We start from the raw sequence: 20,404 nt of genomic DNA, 5'->3' as shown, positions 1-20,404 counted from the left end.
TGATAAAATACTGTGACCAAAAGCAATTTAAACAAGTTCATTTTGGCTTATGGCTTGAAGGGGTTAGATGTCCACCATGGCTGAAAATGCATGGCAGGAGCAGTAGGAAGCTAGCCAATAACACTTTCCTCCACATACAGGAAGTGTGAAAGTTACAAGCCCTCAAAGCCTGTCCCCAGTGACATACTTCCTCCAGCAAGTTCCAAAACCTCCCCAAACCTCACTCTCACTGTGGACCAAATAAGTGTACAAATACAGGGGTTTATAGGAGCGCTTCTCATTCAAACGACCCTCACCTGGTTATAGCAATCTTGGTTGGTAGATATTTACTTTCAGGGCCTGAAATACATCATCTCATGTTTTCTTGACTTTTAGGGTTGCTGGCCAGAGTGCTGCTGTTCTTCTGGTGTCTTTGCCTTTGTGGGTGGGTTGGTGATTTCCCTACAGATTTGTTTGCTTTGTTTTTGTTTCTGGACTATTGTGAAGAGGTTATTTTCTGATGTTTATGGTTTTCTAAGCATCTCTTGTGTTTGAATGCTTTTCTCTAGACATGGGGATTTTCTGCTATCTCTTCATTTTAGTCTATGCCTTCGGTGTTTACCTATGCTTCTTCCAGCCTATAGATTCATAGGTTTGGCCATCTTAATTATAACCCTGAGTCATGGGACATTGTAGTCATTGTTTAGATGAAGAACTTCCTCAATCTTGTCCTCCATCCCCAATATTCATTTTTCTGCTTGGTTCAATCTGTGACAGTTACACTGTTTTTGGCTTGTTGGTTTGGTTTGTGTTTTGTAGTTTTTCATTTCTAATATTTTGTTTTCCAGGATTTCAATGTCCTCCTTGTTGCCATCCCTTCTGTGTTTCTGATCTTGTCTATTTTGCTGACCTTTTTCTTTACATTTCTCCTTTTCTCTCCAGAACCCAGTCTTAATTTCTTGTCTTCTGAGTTATTCTTTTTCCGCTACCGACCTTTTCAAATCTTACCTATTTCAGGATCTTTGGATTCAGTAGATGAAACATGATTTTTTAAAGAGCTATGTTGCCTTTTGTGTTGGTTCCTTTTTAGCGCCACTGTGACAGAATAGCTGCCACAAAGCACCTTCCTCAAGGAAGAGTTGGCTTTGGCTCATGGTTTGAGGGGATGGGAAATCATGGCAGTGATAGCATGAAGTCGCTGGTCACACTGTCAGACAGTATTCACTGTCATAAAATCAATGCCAGGGGCTGGAGAGATGGCTTAGAGGTTAAGAGCACTGGCTGCTCTTCCAGAGGTCCTGAGTTCAATTCCCAGCAACCACATGGTGACTCACAACCATCCATTATGAGATCTGATGCCCTCTTCTGGTGTGTAGATATAGATGGAAGCAGAATATTGTATACATAATAAATAAAATCTTTCAAAAAAGAGAAAGAAAGAAATCAATGATGGTGGTCCTTAGATCAATTTTAAGCTCTACTTTGTCTGAGAAAAACACAATATAGCAATTATATATGTATACATGGAGGGAGGGGGGTTAACATACCTGCAATATGAACCACACACTAAGACATCATCTTACAGTTGTTTGGCTCAGTGAGTCCCAGAGAAACAGACATGGATAAGAGACAACACTAGATCTGTTAGAGATCATGATGCTGCTACAATTTATTGGAGAAAAGAAAAAGGAAAAAATAACTGTGAAAAGGAGAGATAGCTCTCTCTCTAGCAACACTTTCTCTTTGAAATAAGTTAGTAAAAAGAAAATATCATATGAAATAGATCCTCAAGGCAGATAAGGCAGTACTCAAGAATGTATTTTTAGATATAAAAATTCAGTTATACAATCAGTAATATTCAAAATCAACTACACCTACACAATTATAAAAATGGTTTCATTTGTTTTAACAAAGTTCTAAAGTTCACTGTATTAGAACAGGTACAATGTTCTCAAGGCATACAAATCCACCACAGGCATTTTGGATTTGGTTTTACTGCTGGGAAGTGTGCCCAGATGCCCAAAGTCACAAGGATAAGGGTGCCTCCATCATAGGCTTTTGCATGCCCTCACTATCAATTTCACAATAGAATTGCAAAGGACAGAGTTCAGGGGCTAGTTTTTTGTTTTTGTTTTTGTTTTTTTCCCTTTCCTTATTCAAGTTAAGCAAACACAATGGAAAAGGCCAGCAAAAAAAGTTGGACATTTAACAGACAAGAGCCATATGCAAGAACCCAAACACAAGACTTCATTTGATTTTTTTTCTAATTTTTTAAAGATAGGGTCTAATATACTCCAGATCCTCCTGTCTCCACCTGCTAAGTACTGGGATTACAGGCATGCACCATCATGGCCTGTGTATGTATTTTCAGAGATTGAATCTGAGGCTTCATGTATGCCAGGCAAGCAGTCTATTACATGTAGTGAGTGGCATTATTCTGAGTACAAAGCATATTTATTTGTTATGTTGCCATGGGCTGACCTCGCTCTCTCATCTCTAATAGAATTTCTATCTACTGGACCTATTTTTTGTCTGGTTTCAGATCAGCCAACCCGCCAAAAAAAAAAAAAAAAGAAAGAAAGAAATCACTTTGTACATGTCCAAGTCTAGCTGTCAGTTACCAGCTCCTGATAGAATGTGATTTTATGTTGTCAGCTTATATTAATGAAGACTGCTACTTACCATTTACCATGCTGCAACAGAAACCTGACTAGCTGATGACAAAGTCTAAGCAGTGGCTACTTTCAAGTCTCACCCATCAATCGCAGCAGGACTGGCAATACTCAAAGTGGAACTACGTACCCCACCCTGAGTGAGCTGAGATCAGACAAACTCCACCGCACTTCCCCCTTACTCCCCTAAAAACACACAGGACCTCAAAGCATCATGAAATTATGAAATGTCAAGTACTTCTGGATCACCTCCTCAGCAACCTTTAAAATAAAACTTCCTAAGCAATTTGGACTTCTACATGCAAAGTGTTACACAAATGTGAATTTGCACTCAATTTCCTTCACTTACTTTTAAAAGGATGTTATTTGTAAGCTACAGCACATATTAAACATAAAAAAAAAAATAACTTGGGCATTAAAAACAAAAAACAAACAAAAAAAACCGCCAGAGTCTAGCAAACATCTTTATATTGTTTTAAACACTGATCACTCTTTCTTTTTTTCTTTAATTAGCCAAAAAATAAGTTTTAGGCTAGGTTGTGAATTTCAAGTGTGTGTAACTGACTCCAATGAGAAGTTAGAGGAGGAAGAGTAAAATCGGAAGTGTGGGCAGAAGGTGCCGACAGGAAAGGAAATCCACGGCCATGGGGTGCACCTTAGTTGCCCAACCTATTTCACCAGGCCTCATTCCATATACTACAATACTTGTCACTTGTGGGAATGTCAAAACAAAAGCCTATACTGCGCAGCTTCTATCTACTTTAATTGAGCACTAAAAAGTAATTTTTATGTGGAATGCGTTTCTTGATTTCATTTCTTACTCTCTCAGTCTAGAGTGACTATGTGGAAAGAAAGCAGCACTGAAGACGAAACCCACAAAGGCTCCATGAGAGCAATACAGGCACCCCAGCACTGAGACAATCCCCATGGTGGGAATGCTGAGCTGGGAATGGTATTTCATCTTTCCTCATGACAGGATGCCTGGAGTTGGGTCTGAGCAGAAGCCATACAGAGGAGCAAGAGAGACAAAAGCTTCCTCAGGGCTTGGTCTGTGAAAAGGGAAGCTTGTCAGCCTATGAGAGAGCCAGAACTCAGTGACAGGTCCCAATAGTCAGCCTGGAGTAGAGGGGAGCTAAGGGGACCCTAAGCTACTCCTGGTCTAGAAGACACAATGGTCCTGAGTGCAGCACTCTACAGACCACAGCCTAGGGAAGGCAGCAGCACTCAAGCCAGAGGCACCCCAAACCTGAAAACACAGCTACTCAATAGTTTCCATCACTTCCCACACGCAGGGGTGCCCCTCACCAGCCAGGGAACTGGGGAGTGTGAAGGGCGGGGAGAGGAAACACACCACCACCAGCCAGTGTCAGAGGCCCAAATTCTCCACTTCAGCCTCCCTCACTAAAGTTGCTTTTAATTGATGCTATTAGCCTGGTATGAGACTTTAGCAGATTTGAAGTAGATTTCTTCCTTTTACAGTCTAATAAAAGCAGGAAAGGAAACAACCAAAGGATAAGGCAATTGAAGAAAAAAATCTGGGAGTCCGGAAGATACTGGAAGACGGTCATCCAAAGCTGCTTAAATGTGTCCAGAGTCAAGTCAATTGGCCACAGGCTGTAGGAATTGGGCTCAAAAGCCTTTTATCCAAGATTTCATCTCCCACCTAGAGCCTCCTCACTGATGCCCCTGCTAGTGGGAGCATCTGAGGCAGCTACTATTTTATGATGACGAAGGCAGTATCTCTTGCCTGGAAGTCCTGTGATCATTCAATGAGATAATGTATGGTAGTGTCTACAGTGATATACACAATATTCAGTACACTAGACAAATTAATAGCCAAGCATTCATCTGTTACCTTTAGGAGTCATTAGTTATTGCAAAGACTCTCTTCTTAGCCCCATACCAAGGACTTGACACAGTCATCTTGCACTGACATCCTCCAGTGAGCCAGCAGGATTTGTCAGCCCACTTTTTTTTGAAACAGAGAAACGGAGGACCCAAACATTAGGCAACATCAGAACTTAACCAACATGTGACTGGCCACAGCTCACACCCAGATCTGCTTGTTTTCTAAGCCCACAGTCACACTGCTATGCTATTCAGTCCTGGTAACATCTTTAAAAGGTACTCGGGCTCAAGTCCAGTTGCTGAAAAGGGCATGGAAGGGTCAGTCTTTTAGGTGCACTACTCCAGGATGGTTGGAGCTTGAAGCAGCTAGCTAGCCTCCTGTCAGCTGGGAGCCATGGGCACCTCTAAACTCCCAATGTCCCTTCTGACACCTGAGGCCTTCTGAGACCTGAACTGACTTCCAAGGCTCCTGGGATATAAATGTACCTCACAAAGCCAGAGGGTAGCATATAATTTTCCTTCCTGACTGCAGATAGGTTGAAGACCTCACAAGTGCCTTCAATAGCATGGAAAGAATCTGGAATGATTGAGTTGTCTATCCATTCTTCTCCATCGTAGGAGAAAAGGCAGTTATTAACCACAGTGCAGCAACTGGCCATAACCAAAGCCGACAAAGCAGAGGCCAGAGTACATCTGGCCTTGCACAAAGAACAAAGGGTAATCCTAGATCACCGGGAACTCTAATAATGATGCCTAGGAAGCAGAGAGCAGCTGAAAGGGAGCAGGGGATGGTGGCCATCCGATAGATGTAGAGGGAAGCTTCTTGCAGAAAGTGAGATGGGGGAGGGCAGGTAGAAGATGGCACATGTGACATAGATGCTGGAACCAGAAAAGGTACAGGCTAGGATGATGAAAACAAGGGAACGGTTATGAGAGATGATGGCAGATTTGACCAGAGCCATGTCATCACGATGGAAACTGGAACCAAGGTGTCCAGACTCTGGGTTGACCCTGCCACAGCTGTAACTTCTGGTGACATGGAAACCCATCTGAGGCTTGGCTCCTTGACTGTACAGTGACACAACAATCCTGCTCCCATACATGGCTCTCATGACGACCAGATGAGATCACCAACACAAGAACACTGCGCGTGTGGTTAGGCATCAGGCTGAGACATGACCACCTGCAGGCTGCTGTCTTCCCAGTGTCCAGTGCAGGCTGAGTGCCAATGTCGGAGCATTGAAAAGTTGCTTGGCAGGCATGCCTACTCCCTGCTGGTCCCACAAGGGATCTGTCTTCCAATGCACCTTCCTTGGCCCAACTCCAGTGAAGAACGGAAAATAAAATCAATAAAAGTAAACATTTATAAATAATGAAGAAAAATAAACAGAGCAGGCAACATGAGCAACTTTCTGGTGGCTCTTGTCCAAAAGCAAATAGTAATTTAGGCCACTACTTCACTCTCAATCAAGCAGTGTCCCAAGATCACAAGACAAGAGACATGGGAAGGTGAGGGCAAGAGAAAAAATCTACAATGAACACTAGAAAATACATTCCATAGCCAGTTGTGATTGAGAACAGCAAGATGGTGCAGTCCACAGGAAGGAACAATGTACTCAGGACAGGCTCTAAGGAAGGGCAGACTCACTTGTTCTCAAACACCAGGGAAGATGCTGGGTGAGGCAGTGATAATGGTTTCCTTGGTGAGGGGCAAATCTTCAAAATTCTACTTTCTGCTGCATCCCTATATTCTCTACTAGACATTCCTGCTGCTGCCAGGGAATCAGGTGCTCCTGCAGCTTATAGGCTGATATTAAACAAAGACTAATGTGTGAGAACTCAGTGGGATACCATCCAGAGAGGAAGATGGTCATGAGGAAGAGTCCTCTACACTAGCCCAGAACCTTGCACTGTGCTACAGATGATAAGGCTTAGGATTCAGGACTGCTCCCATGGGCAACCCTCAAAATGTCCAAATTGCAAGCAATGCATTGCTGCAAGTGAAAGGCACATGTCTGTGAGACAGAGTTCAGAGGGTATTTACAAAATTGTCCACCAGTTTCCATCCACAGTGCTCTCTGCAGACTGGCAGTGTATTATGCAAGACACACGGCAAAGCATTTCTTCACAGCATCCCTAGGAAGGAAAAACACAGAGATGAATGGGACGTTATCACCCCAGGGGCTCCCAACGGCAAAGACCTTTCTTGAGTATTTCCTAGGGGACCACGCTGCTAAAGGGGAAAACATCGAGGTCAAAACCACTCATCAAACGGTAGTGCCAACGTTTCTTAGGAGTTTTCTCCTGGGCAAATTACTGTTCATGTTGGAGTTTTAATTTCCTCATCCATCAGATGGGATGTGCCCACTTACCCTGCAGACTGGTCCTGGGGACTAGTACATGCTGCTGCATTTTTACATCAGCCAATCACAGAACGCACTGAGATCATTAAGGGGTAGTCACTTTATGCTGGGCCCAGTAAATTATGTAAATAGTTTAGGGACTTACAAGATATGGTCAAATTTTTGCCAAATTGATAACTACTTCATTAGATGCTTATTTCACATAGCAAGCTAGCTTCCCTGCCCCCAAGGCAGTATTTCACAAAGGTTATACTCCCATGCACAAAGGGACGCTCTATGAGCTTGTGAGCCTTGCTTCCCAGCGCATTCAGATCACTGGCAACAGCAGATCTGCAAAGCATAAGACAGAACATCTGCCCTCTCTCCCAGCCTCTGCACAATTTTTCATTTCCTCCACACGATTATGGAAAATATTTTTACTTAGTAGATGACTGAGAAAAATGAAATTAAGTGGCTTCATTAGAATAGAATCAGAGGCAAAGGTCCTGTGACTAACTGGGAAAAGCCCACCAAAAGTGATTAACAAACTCCCAGCATCTGGGGATGAACCAGCCCCACGCACTCCAATTATCGATGTCTCATCTGAGGTCTTGGTGGTTGGTAAAGTCACCAAGCTCACACTGCTAACTAGGAAGTGCTGGTCCTCTAGAGTTCTGGCCTTGCTTCCCCTCTAGACTCTTCTAAAACAATCCCTGTGTGAGCCCTGTAGGAAAACAAGCAGGCTCTAAGGACCCTGATACTCTTGTTTAGTTACACTACACTGATCACCTGTCAAGTTATCATCTCAAAGCTACAGATTAAAGGAATGGTGGTGTGCATCAATGTCCTTTCTATTAGAGCTGAGTGCCCCAAACACTAGGAACTCAGAGTCTGCCAACACATTACTAGTTGAACAATGACATCAGGAGAACCATGGCCCTTATCATAGTAACCTATAAAGCAGATGTCCAACCTGTGTCTAACTAGATCAAAGAATTTTAAAGACAAATAAAATAACATGTACTTTCTGCAACTAAACTAACATCTCCAAACTAAAGTCCACATGCAGGAGCTGGAGAGATGGCTCAGCAATTAGAGAGCACTAGTTGCTCTTCCAGAGGTCCCGGGTTCAATTCCCAACACCCACATGGCAGCTCACGACCATCCATTAATTCCAGTTCCAGGGGATTCAACACCCTCTTCTAACCTGCACAAGAAAATGCACCTACATAGCAAATAAATATGCATATAGGCAAAATACACATTAAAATGAAAATAAATTCATTTTCTTAAAAATTAAAAGTCCTATGTAAACATATCATGGTTCACAAATGGAAGAATCCCTATTTCCAAATACATAGTTACAGTCTTACCTTGCAAATGGTATGAAGGAAAGGCTATACCTACAAAGAAAAACAAAGCAAAGATCAAATTGAATGGAGGGAGTGGAAAACTCCCTGAAGCAAGCCCTTAGGCTCTACCCATATGCACTCACACATCACCTAAACACATCCCGTAAATAGTGTAACATTAAGCCCTCTGGCCCCAGCCTTGCTTGTGGTGCTGCTTAACCTCACAAGCCAGCAGTAACCAACTAAAATGGGCAGATTCCAGATGCCCGTATGGCGCCAGAGTCCTATTTACAGAAACTGCAAATAAAATCCTCAACAGGTGTGATCTAATGCTTTGTAAATTCTCAAGAGAATTCAACATCAACCCATGTGAGATCAATGCTCTATCTGTTCCGCTAATTAAAAAAAAAAAAAAGCCACTGCCTACCAATCTATAGATGAGAATGCACCCTGGTACAATGCTTCAAGAACCCAAGCCACACTGCCTATAAGAAAGTCACGCAGGACAGAGACACAGTCCCTGTGTGTCTGTCAGTCAGGGTGTAAGTTGGTCAGACTTAAGAATCAGTTCAAAGGGAATCCCCATTTTCCTGGGCCCAGAAGAGTGCTGACTCCTTGGAACTGGCTTGCAAAAGAACTATGTATATGTAGGTACTATACAGCCAGAAGAAAGCCAGAGTACAAACACAAGTTATCAAGCCAGGCCCTTGTAGGACCTAATAGCAAAATGTATCCCATATTAAAATCAGGTCACCATCCTTCTCCATACCTCCCACTTTTCACACGCATTCGCTAACTTGTGAACATGGTAACATCTGAAAGGCAGTTAGACAAGAGTATTTCTTCAGAAGGTCCAAGTTCCAAAAGGAAGATGGGATCAAGCTTGCATTCCCAAGATCCATTTCTACCAACTAGGTGTTCACCGACCAGAAGTTTATTTAAAATGCCCACAGCCTCCCTTTTCTCTGTATCCTAGCAGACAGTTTTATCCCAAACAGAACAGTCACACTGTACTGAAACTATTCTACTGAACATCATTACTCATGGATTAAACTTGTAAAGTAACACACGGATTAGATATGTGCCACCACTCCTCTCCCTTGGATGTTTTACACAGGTTTAAATAGCCAAGAACTTACAGTTCCATTCATGATTTTAAAAAGCCATGTCTCTGGTCACCTTTTTACTATACCTGGCTTCTTAGTTATAATCTCCTAACCTTCACCTGTAATTCCCCAAGGCCACGCCACCTCCAGTGAGGATGCTGACCCCACATCCACATGGGTTTCCATTTCCCCGGCTACTGCCCTCTCATCCTGGCTGGCCATGCCCTCGATGTCGTTCTCCCAAATGGTCACTCTGTGGCAATCGCTGACTTTCTGGGTAGCACCCTTCTCTGGAAGTGTCCATTTGACGCCTAGCCTCTTGTTACCAGGCTTTCATTGAGCTTGCACTTCCCGGACATGAGTAGCTGAGTAATATTTGTACATCTCACAACTGACCATGAGTTCAGCAAAAATGCTGTGGCTGGAGGCCTCTGGTAACCACTCAAGACCGCTAATGCCATTTATTGGGGGTGGCCTGAGTCACCTGGCTGGCTTCAGAAGCTTGACTTCTGTTGCATCACCGACAACTCTTCAACTCAAGAGCTTCTGTTTTCCTAACCTTCCCACCCACAACACGCTGGTTTTCTCTCCTTTCCCACCACAAGTCAAAGGCAGGGCTGGTTATGAGGAAGGACCCTGATATTACTTACCATGTCAAGGCCAAAGACTGCAAAATGCAGAAGATGAGCGCTAGTGCCTTTTTATGCCACTTGAAGAAAGAAAAAAAAAACATAGTTACTGTGTGTGTGACAAGGGACAAGGGATATAAACCACAAACATCACAGAAGACTAAAGTTCACACTTACCCAAAAGGCAGAACACAGGGTAAGTGCAAAACACAACTGGAAGAAGAAACGCTGATTAGTACAGTGTGATTCACAGCACTTGACCCATCTGAACAGCCGTGCTGGAAAAAGAAACCCAGCTCAACAATAAAAATGCATGCAGACTGGACAGGGAAAGACGTGCTTTCACTTTCAAGTCCCCCCTAAATGTCGGCAAATGAAAGCACCTTTCTGGACCAATCTTTTCATCCAAGACACAAAAGTAAGCTGGCCACAGCCCTCTCTCTGTAACTGAGCCTCTGGAGTAGAAAAGGCTGTGAGAACAAAGGTCAACATGAGATGTCAGTTGCACAGCCAGGAAGCTTGTTATCTGTCCCCCTGTCACCTGACACTGCCCTATGTCTCCTTAGAAAGTCTTTCCACAGGAGCCGTCAGGCCATCTACATGTGAAGCTGGAAAAATAAAAAAATAAAAAAGTGGTTGCTGCAGACACCTACCATCCCTTCCATTGCACTCCTCTATAATTCCTCAACTGTGCGCCCTGAACACTCTCTGTGTCCAGCACTGCACCCAGAGGGGGGATGTAAGTAAATAGCAAACGTAGTCCTGGCCTTAGAGAACATCCCTGTACGAATGAGTGAGAGACCCACAAACTAAACTAAAATTAGAAGTATGCCGATCAAGTTCAAATCTCACAATACTGATACTTATGCCTGGAACCTAGAGAATGGGGTCTGGAAAGATTTTGACAGCTACATGGACAACTGGGTCAAAAAACAAAGAGATATTCTGTGTTGATGGGATAGAAATAAAATCTTTCAAGCCAGGCAGTAGTGGCACACACCTTCAATCCCAGCACTTGGGAGGTGAAGGCAGGTGGGTCTCTGAGTCCGAGGCCAGCCTGGTCTACAGAGTGAGTTCCAGGACAGCCAGAGATACAGAGGGGGGAAAAAAGGAAAAAAAAGAAGAGGAAAAAAAAAAAAAAAAAAAAAACCTCCAGCGGTACATGCCTGCAATCTTAGCACTCAGGAGAGTGAAGCAAGCAGGCAGTAGGTTCAAGGCTAGCCTGGACAATTTATGAAGCCCCGAATGCATGAAACCATGTTTAATTCCCAGGATTAAGAAGGAAAAGAAAAGACAGGCTCCCACCTACAAAGCCTGTCGGGAAAGCAGTCTGTATGTCCTTACCAGCACCAGGATTGTGGCGATCAGCCTCGTAGGCTCAAACATGCGCTTCAGCTGCTTCAAGGGCCCCATGAGGAAGATGGTACTGAGAGGCAAACACAAACACACTCAAGCCATTAAGGTCAGAACAGAGGCACACCAGCCACCTCCCCAAGAGCTCCTGTGGCGGTAACAGGAATAGTATTAGTACCAACGGCTCTTGCCAGGCACTGGACTTGCAGGTCTTTTGTGCACTGCCCTCATTTAGTCCATCAAGGACCTATGAAGTAGGGACAATTAGTACACTCATTTTAGAGAGGAAGAAAAACTCCAAGGGCTTACATAACCAAGTCACCCAACTAATATAAGAGCAGGGCCGTGAGTGCATGTGGGTCTGACTGGGAGCCACTCTCAGCACCCTCTCTCTGAGAGCGGCTACTCCACTTCCATCTACCCTCAGAAACAGACCCAGAGCTCCGATTTAAGAAACAGAAAACACACCTTACAGTTTTACACTGGTTACATTAAAAACAGAACACTTCTTTCATACTCTCCAGGAATTTTAAGGCCGATTAGAGTAACATCTACCACAGCTGAATGCTTGCTAAATGTCAGTACTCATTTCAGCCCCTCAATAACTCTGCGATGGGTGTTACTGTTCCCATTTCAGAGATAGGAACGTGAGAGGGTAGCTTACCTATTTGAGATCACAGAGCTATGAGTCCAAAGAGCTGGTGTTTAGTCCACATCTATTCTAAAGGCACCCTTAGCATGAATTTGTATGAAGGAAACCTGAGAGCCAGCCAATGGGGTGATCACAAATGAAGCAGATACACACACCTAACACATCAAGGATAGGCACCAGGTTTCAGTCACAATTTCTGGATAACATGTGCTGCCCAATCGACAAACAGTGGGAGTCAATATAAGTGACAGCAGATGTTATTAACTACCGAACATTCAATAAAAGGCATAGTTTTGTTTTTGGTTTTGTTTCTTTTGTTGTTGTTTACAATACGTCTGCCCCTCTTTGATGTTAAGCTGTTTTCTGAGCTCAAGTCTCCAAGCTCAGGGATCCTTTAACAAACAAAGTAAGTAGCAGATTCAAGGCACACATGTATAAACACATTCTGTATATAGTCAGAAGCCCCTAGCAACACCAAGGAATAACAATGTGCCCTCCACTGCTGCCCTCTGCTGCGCTATGGTGTCAGTCAGAACTGCTGAAGAGTTCTTCTGGAGTGAGCAACATACCTGTATAATTACGCTTGCTCTGTACATTTACCCCACACTGTGGGCCCAAAGCAGACCTATAAAAGCTGCTATCTGAGAAAGCTTCAAGGGCAACATCAGTCACTGCTACCTGTGCTGTCACATAAAGATAATGGGATGGAAGGAGCCCTGGAGGAGGTCACCAGTTCCAGGAAGGAGGTGGCAATCAACAGACCTTCCCACAAGAGGTGACATTAGAGCCTGGATGTAACAAATTAGCAAGCTGGGAAATGACAAATGACAAATGGGAGCGAAGAGATAGGCAGGACCACAGACAAAATGGCCTGGGAAGAAGCAGAGAGATGCTGGGAGACGCTCAGAAGCACCAAGTTTGGATTCCACCTGCAGGGAAGGGACAGGGAGCCACATTGGGGGGGGGGGGGGATCTACACAAAGATTCCATGGGTCAGAGGAAAAGAGCCTGGACGGGGGTGAAGAAACCCAACAGAGTATAATGGAGTAGCTGAGGTAAGGAGGAGATGGACCAAGCTCAGACCAGTCCAGGTACCACCTTCTCTAGGAAATCGTCCCTGACCCGCTGTCAGGCCCTCCCCTCTCAGAGTTTCTCTTCACATTATCTGGTGAATAAGATCCAGAGGGCCTGTCTTTTGTAGTCTGAGTCCAGCAGAGGGAACAGTGCTTAGCCAATGAGTCCAAAATCAACCAGTGGGGACAAACAGCCACCAGGATGAGGAAGAAAGCCAAGTAAGAAAGACAACAGTGGGGTTGGAGAGATGGCTCAATGGTTAAGAGCACTGGCTGCTCTAGCAGAGTACCAAGGTTCAATTCCCAGTATCCACAACTGTATCTAAATCCAGTTCCAGGGGATCTGATGCCCTTGTCTGACCTCCACAGGCACCAGGCACACATGTGGCAAACAGATATATATGCAGGCAAAACATTCATATATAAAAGATATATATGTAAGACAAAAGCAACTGCGTTATTATGGCTGAGTTAACATAGGAAAACTTGGTCTCCTGGAGCCCTTTTCCCACAGGACTCTGAAGCCATTTACAGAAACATGGGGGAGGGAGAGTGAAAAGGAAGATGGCCCAGTCAGGTTCCCCAAGTTCATTCCGATAGGGCCAGGCCAAATTTCCCATCAGAGCATTGTCTGCACAGGTGTAGCTAAAGCATCAGGGTGAAGGAGGTCAACTTGGGTATCAGTGCCCTTGAAGCAGGCAGAATGGCTGACCTCCCCTGAAAAGTACCCATTAGATGCCCTGACACAGGAGCCTGATCCTCAAGCCCAGGATGGTCTTGACACTACATAATAACCAGTTCCCAGTGTCACAGCCACCCGTCTGCTTGGTGGCTTTTAGAAGAATCAGCTGCATCCAGTCAGTCTCTGAGGGCAGTGAAGCCAACTCAGGGAGGGTAGGCCATACCGTGTGCCTCAGTGAAATCACTCCAATGCTCTGTGCTGTAGTTCCCTCCCACGTGAGGAAGTGGTCACAGATTTTCTGCTTTCTCCCAGGGGTGAAAGACAACTAAAGTATAGGATGTTTTGAAATAAGAGGGTATGAATGTGATATAAGCCAAAACTCTTCCTTCTTTCCAACTCCTTAAAGAAAATGCAGCATCCTTCTCCCCAAATATGACGGATAAATAGCAAAGTTGGGAAAAGGAGAAAAGAAAAAGATTACCTCCCAATTGATGCCATGTTACCCAGGGTATAAAACACTGCAAAGAGGCTCAGTCCTTTCTTGGGCACCCATAGCAGAAAAGTACCCTAGAAGGGGAAGCACAGGACATGTTATGTGAGCACAGCATGCCACTCCCACCAGAGCCACACAGCTGCCCTCCCTGCCTCCCATCTCCCTGCCTCTTATCCATTCAACTGAATGAAGTGTCAAGGGAAAAGTGGACAAAAGGAAAAGAATACAGCAGAGAATTGGAAAAAGGCAGTGGATGGAAGGAATTCTTACCAGCAGTGAGCAGAGAATTCCTAGGGCAAAACATGCGATGAAGCCTTTTATTCTGGTACCCCAGCTTAAGGACGATGACTCCACAACCTGCAGTTTCAAAACAAAAATTACATACATACATGCACACTTAGTGAAAACTAAGAAAACTCACAATTTAGAAATGGTCTTAAAGGGCCAAGAGAAATGGTATTTAGAGCTGGCGAGATGGCTCAGCAGGTAAAGGGACTTGGAGTGCAACCAGAGTTCTTAAGTTCCATCACGGGAAACCACACAAGGAAGCAGGAGAAGAGTCCTGCAGGCTGACCCCTGGCTTATTGACAAACAAATAAATTAAGAGGGAGGAAAGGGGGGAGCCAGCACTCACTGGAGAAGGAAGGAAACATGGAGCTTACACATCCACTGCTAGCTTTCACATGCAGCTATGAGTTCCTATCCAGACCAGACTCTTCCCTCCAGCAGTTTACACAAGTTTACTGCATCCAGTCTCCTGCTTCAAGCACAGCAGGGGTACTAGTTTTACCATAGCCCAAAGCCTTACTACAGCCCAGGCAGGGCAAGACTACAACTGGAAGGGCGGGGCTCTGCCAGATAGTGCCTGGGTCATGGGAGAAGACAAACTCATGCGGTTTGGTCCACTGGCCATGCTCTCTTATCTCTCCTACCAACCACAGAAGTTGCTGCAACACTTCCAGGACCCCAGAGGGAGAAGGCCCTCATATTTACCAGGATGCACTCCTGCTACTTGCTCTTACTTACATCGTGCTAGCAGCAACCAAATCAGCCACAGGCAGCCAGATCCCAGCCAATTAATCACCAGCTGTTCATCTTGATTCTCTACCATCCTCAGCATGATTAATGCTTCCTCCAGGTTAAGAACAAGGGAAGCCAAAATCTCCTGGAAAACACTACTAAAACAGAAAAGCTGGAGAGAAGATCTCAATGGCCCTTTCCCATATCAAAGATGACAAGTCACTGTACCACGGGCCTCTCTAGACTGTCCTTAAGATGCAGAGGGATCACTGCACACAGATGGACACAGGAAGCTGCCACTGAGAGCTCAAACCCAATCAGCAGACCCAGGTCAGCATTTACACACCCAAGCTCCCCTTATGTAGGCAGCTCAGCCTCACAAAGCGAGGAAGGCTGCCTATTCCATTGCCACCCAACTGATGGAGGAAGGTAGGTGAGCACTCCCTCAGGCCTGACTGGCCCTGGCTCAATGACCTGTTTCCAACCTGTCAAACTAGAAACTGGAAGAGAAGACCAAGAGGCTCCCTAGGTGTGACAGGTACTGCACGGAAAGGTTTATTCTCCACCCAGGAGAAAGGTATTTAGGTCATCAAAAATGGCTCTTCTCCCCACTTCCTAGTCACTGTGACACTGCAATGCCACATATAAACATACTGAGTACCTGCAGAAACCTGGCACAGAGTATGAGCCTGAAAAGAGGGCACATTTAGGGATGGGATGGGCCAGGGGTGTAGCACAGTGGTACAGTACTTGCCTAGCATGAACGGGACTTTGGGTTCTATCTTCAGCACCTCAGAAAGGCGGCATGCAACAGAATCTCTAAATACATTCCAAATACTTGTCCTTACACCCACAGATAAGTGTAGTCCTCACCCCTCATCAAGGAAACTTCTCTTTGCAACAGAGACCATCAAAGAAAATCACAACCAATCAAGACGCAGAGTTGTGGAGCCCAGTCCCAACAGACACAACCATGACACAACTCCAGCACCTAAGTCTCAGGATCACTGTGGAAGAGGGGGCAGAAAAACTATAGGAGCCCAGGGAACAAGGAGTTTGCTATAAGATTATATCTCCTAGAAATGTCAGAAGCTACACCCTTGAAACATCACTAACAGAGTTGCCTAAACATGACCTGAACAAGGACGCCAACAGACATGCTAATGTGGAAGAGAAAACTTAAAGCTTCAACCCTACACAACTACAGGCAACTAAGGAACGCCAAGAGCAGGACAAACAGTCTTCCCCAAGGAACAACACACCATCGGCTATCCAATGCCAAATGGTCAGCCCTGAACACATATACATTCAAGTAACGTAACACAGGCTGAGCAGGTGGTATTCATGCATTTAGTAAAATACATACCACAACAAGAACAACAAGAGCAACAAAAGAAAGAGGCCATGAATTTGAAAGAGAACAAGGGGTAGGGGGACATCTGAGAGGGTTCAGAGGGAGGAAAGGGAAGGGGTACATGATGTAATTAAAATCTCTCTCCCCACATATATGTGTATGTGTATGTGTATATAGACACTTCTTATGGTTAACATATAATTCATATATTTAATATACATATTAAAGAGGAAGAGGGCATACACCACAATGTTAGGACCCGATAACTGAGCTCTGTGTTTCCAAGCAGAGGCTACCTGTCCACCTTAAGAATCTGTTTCCACTCCCTCTGGCTCTAAAGTAACCACAGGATGCTGTTTGCCAGGCTTTACCCAACCCTAGACTATCAGGTTAGACCTCTTCTGACTAACCCATGTAATTTCCCACCAGACGCAGAAGAAAATGAACAACTCCGGCTCTTCCAAAATCATGCACAGACCTTGCCAAGGTGGAAACAAGCAAGCCGTGTACAGGAAGAAAAGAGGAACGGAGCAGTGCGTAAACTGCCTGAGTGTCACCAGCATCAACAGCCATACTCAAAGCTCAACCTCTCTCTGTTTAGGAACGTGAACTGTAAAGAATCAAAGTCGAACAAGTCTTGGCATTCAGAACATTCCAGAGTCAGAGCAAGGCCATGAGATCCAAGCCTCTGTAGACAGTAAAAGCACAGGCAAGAGATGGCCATCCTCCTCGTTACTATCATGGTGGGAATCCCACCTGTCATGTGGGAGGCTGGGGTTCGATTTCCCTCAGACTAGGAGACTAGCACTGACTATTTAAGTGGGCAGTGGTGGCGATGGCAGCAGCAAACAATTCTAGCACTCAGGAGGCAGAGGCAGGTGGATTTCTCTGAGTTTGAGGCCAGCCTGGTAACAGAGTGAGTTCAAGCATAGTCAGGGATACACAGAAAAACCCTATCTCAAAAAACAAAAAGAAAAAGAAAACTACTGGCAAGAGAAAGCATTTCTGCCAAAAAGCATGGTTCTGCTTTTTACCTGGAGACACAAGAATGACACTGAGTTCAGCAAATGTCTCAAGATGAGTCCATCTAAATGCTGCCTTTTCTTTAGCAGGGACGGGGACACAGGGTAGGGAGCAGAGATAATTCACCACCATGTTTTCCACTGCCGGTGTGTTCCGTCACTTGGTCAAGGGAAGACAAGGAAGCTTTTGCTCTACTTCTTCTAAAAGAACTCGGTGAAAGGAAAATACCTTTTGTCAATTTATGAAAGCAAATTCAGTCGATGGAAAATTCTCTCTCTAAGCTGCAGTTTCTATAAACTCTGCTAACACAGAGGTTTTTTTTCCAAAATCCAAACAGGTAAAACAGTACCTGTGGGGAATTATGAGCCGTGTGGCTGGCAGTCATGCACAAAGGTCCCTTTGACTCCAGGATGGAGAAGGCAGAGGGATTCTTGCCAAACACCATAGCTAAGGAGGTGAGAAAGGAATGCTGCTGTATTCCTACATGTTATGATCGGACACCCTTCAGACCTTCCTTGTCCCAAGAACCCTTTCCAGAAAACACAAAGCCTATTCTTTCAGAAAGGACTGCACTGAAACTAGGACTTAAGTGTGTTTATGATGATGGGGTGTCAATTAGAAGACATCACAGACTTGTGACTAAGAATCCTGCCAACTTTACAGCTACCTAGGAGGGAAGGCAGGAACAAAACACACTTTACAGTTGGCACTAATATAAATTATAAAATGTTTTCTAACTTTTCTGGCAATGTCTTACGGGTTATATAACTGAGAAGACTTGAAGGCGACTTCATCCAGCTAACCACACAAACAGGAATTTCCCCACAGAATCCTCCAGTTTTTCCAGGCTCAAAACTTGGAAAGTGTGACCACATTAGTTAGTACTTTAACAGGAGGCGGGACCCTGTTGACTACAGAATAGATCCTGGAGTTCAAGACCTGGAAATGACGCACATCTACAAGAATCTTAACTAGGAAAGAGGAAACTGACAGTGTTTTCAAACAAGAGTGAAGCCTACAGTGTTTTAAAAATAGATGTAATATGTGCCTGAGCTTCAGAGGTTAAATTAAAGCCTTCCCTGTTTCCACAAGGCTCCACCGCTGGGAGAGGGGTTGAGACTTTGCATATGTTTTCAAATGGTGCTGCACCAGTCCCTCCTGAAGGCCCACCCACTGCTACAAATGCACACCTCACAGCCAACACTGTGTCTTCCCTTCAGTTCCAACTTTGTAGAACAGCTTGCTGACTTCTATGGAGTTTAACTTAAATGACACTGAGGCTCGACTAAGTCTAGGGGGCTTTCTTAGGCTTCACAAGAGGCCAGACATTAAAATATGATTTAAAAAAACATAAAAATTACTGGTTCTAATTCTAATGATTGTGGAGAGGCTGAAAGGGTGCAGGTCCAGAGTCTAATAGCAACTATCCTTGAACTATCTTTAGCCCCTAAACAGTCGTTTCTTGCCCACCTGTGACTAACAGGTAAAAAAAATCTTGTAATTCATTAACTTAACACAACCCAAGCTTCCACAAATCAAGGGTTTTAGAGTAGCATCAGACAGCCTAGAGAGGACCTCCACCTGACAGTCCTCCACCTTACTGTAACCACCTTAGTGTTTCCACTGATACAGTTAGCAAATGCCTTGATTTATTATTTTGTTCTGTCACTATAAAAAAAAAAACACCTATCCAACTGTTATCATTTTTGAACACTGAATCTGCTGTAATCTAAATCTGTCTTGGGGCCATGGTCTCAAGTAGCTGGCTTCAAAATAAACTCTTATTCCATTTGAGGTGCAGTTGTGTTTTTGCAAAGACTCAACTCGGAACAAAATCAACCACAAAAGTGAGAGCAGAATGTTGGGGGAAACACAAGGAACACGATTAAGTATCAGTGAGGAACTCAAGTTTCCAAGAAGAAAGGGCCATATCATCTTTTCAACACCCTTGTTTCACAGAAAGGGAAACCGGGGCTAAAGATACATCAAGTAAAACGCTATTTCGTCTTCGAGAAAGGAAAATGCAAGCAAACTCCAAAAGCATCTAAAATAAGACGTTCTAAGTGGCTCTGGAGCACAGGACCTTATTAGGCAGGTTTCAAAGCCATCAAAGTCCTGCTAATAAAACAAGCACTCTGGCAGTCACCGGGGGGTGACTGGGAATCTATAGTCTAGGAATGGACGTTGGAGACTCGGGGACCTAGTAGGTTCCCGTGAACCAGGTGTTCCCGGAGTTTTACTACTACCTAAGCAGTACTCATAAGGTCGGGTCTGGACCTCACACCCCACAACCAAGGCCAGCCCGCGATCCAGGAAAGGGCTCCTTCCACCAAGGCCGCCGGCCTCGCCCGGCTCCAAAGGCAGAGCCCTGGCTGCTCCAGCTGGAGCTGGGGGTCGGGCCCGGGGGCGCAGGAGGCCCCGGGACCCGCACTCCCACTCGCACAGATTTCTGGGCTCTTGCTCCCCTAGAGCCCCCGTCCTCGGGAGGGGAAGTTGAGAAGGGTTGGGGAGCCACGCCCTCTGCAAAGTCCCCACGCTGCCACCTGTGGCAGTGTCCCGGCTGAGCTCAGCGCCGCGGGCGGGAAGGGAGCAGAGCAGCTTCCCAAGAAGTCCTGGCTTCCACGGCTGCTCTCACCTCAGACAGGCTGCTGTGGTCCTCGGAGTCCTGGCCGCTCAGCACCTTCTTCAGCTTGTCCATGTCGGGCCCCGAGCCGCCGCCTGTCGCGTTAGCTCCGCGGACCGCTCTTCCGGGTGCGCGGCCTCCGCCCCTCCGCCCGCCGCCAACCACGGCGCGCCCCGCCCCGGCACCTGCCCACCTGCCCGCCC

At 45.2% G+C, this 20,404-nt stretch overlaps 1 protein-coding gene across 2 annotated transcripts; it reads right to left on the bottom strand.

The window, feature by feature from the left end:
- Positions 1 to 1,619: 1,619 nt before the first annotated feature.
- Sft2d2 (SFT2 domain containing 2) lies at positions 1,620 to 20,361 on the bottom strand. Of its 2 annotated transcripts, XM_027417145.2 has the most exons (8): positions 20,214 to 20,361; positions 14,452 to 14,538; positions 14,170 to 14,255; positions 11,273 to 11,354; positions 10,106 to 10,141; positions 9,950 to 10,008; positions 8,215 to 8,244; positions 1,620 to 6,635 (listed from the first exon to the last, which is right to left on the bottom strand). In XM_027417145.2, the coding sequence occupies exons 1-8, from the start codon at positions 20,274 to 20,276 to the stop codon at positions 6,596 to 6,598; spliced, it is 483 nt and encodes a 160-aa protein (XP_027272946.1). In that variant the 5' UTR covers positions 20,277 to 20,361; the 3' UTR covers positions 1,620 to 6,595. The 2 variants fall into 2 exon arrangements, with proteins under 2 accessions (XP_027272946.1, XP_035300905.1); XM_035445014.1 differs by lacking the exons at positions 1,620 to 6,635; positions 8,215 to 8,244 and having other exon boundaries at positions 9,976 to 10,008; positions 10,106 to 10,206.
- Positions 20,362 to 20,404: the final 43 nt, after the last annotated feature.

The sequence above is a fragment of the Cricetulus griseus genome, chromosome 5 (assembly GCF_003668045.3).
Source record: "Cricetulus griseus strain 17A/GY chromosome 5, alternate assembly CriGri-PICRH-1.0, whole genome shotgun sequence".
Lineage (NCBI taxonomy): Eukaryota > Metazoa > Chordata > Mammalia > Rodentia > Cricetidae > Cricetulus > Cricetulus griseus.
This window is presented reverse-complemented; position numbering and strand designations above follow the sequence as displayed.

What these genes read in the sequence shown, in the direction of transcription:
- Sft2d2 (XM_027417145.2), bottom strand. Translation starts at nt 20,276, where the DNA reads ATGGACAAGCTGAAGAAGGTGCTGAGCGGCCAGGACTCCGAGGACCAC. An exon ending in GAATTCTCTGCTCACTGCTG is followed by an intron (nt 14,256 to 14,451) that starts GTAAGAATTCCT and finishes TTCCCCTTCTAG; the next exon opens with GGTACTTTTCTGCTATGGGT. An exon ending in TCGCCACAATCCTGGTGCTG is followed by an intron (nt 10,142 to 11,272) that starts GTAAGGACATAC and finishes TTCTTCTTCCAG; the next exon opens with TTGTGTTTTGCACTTACCCT.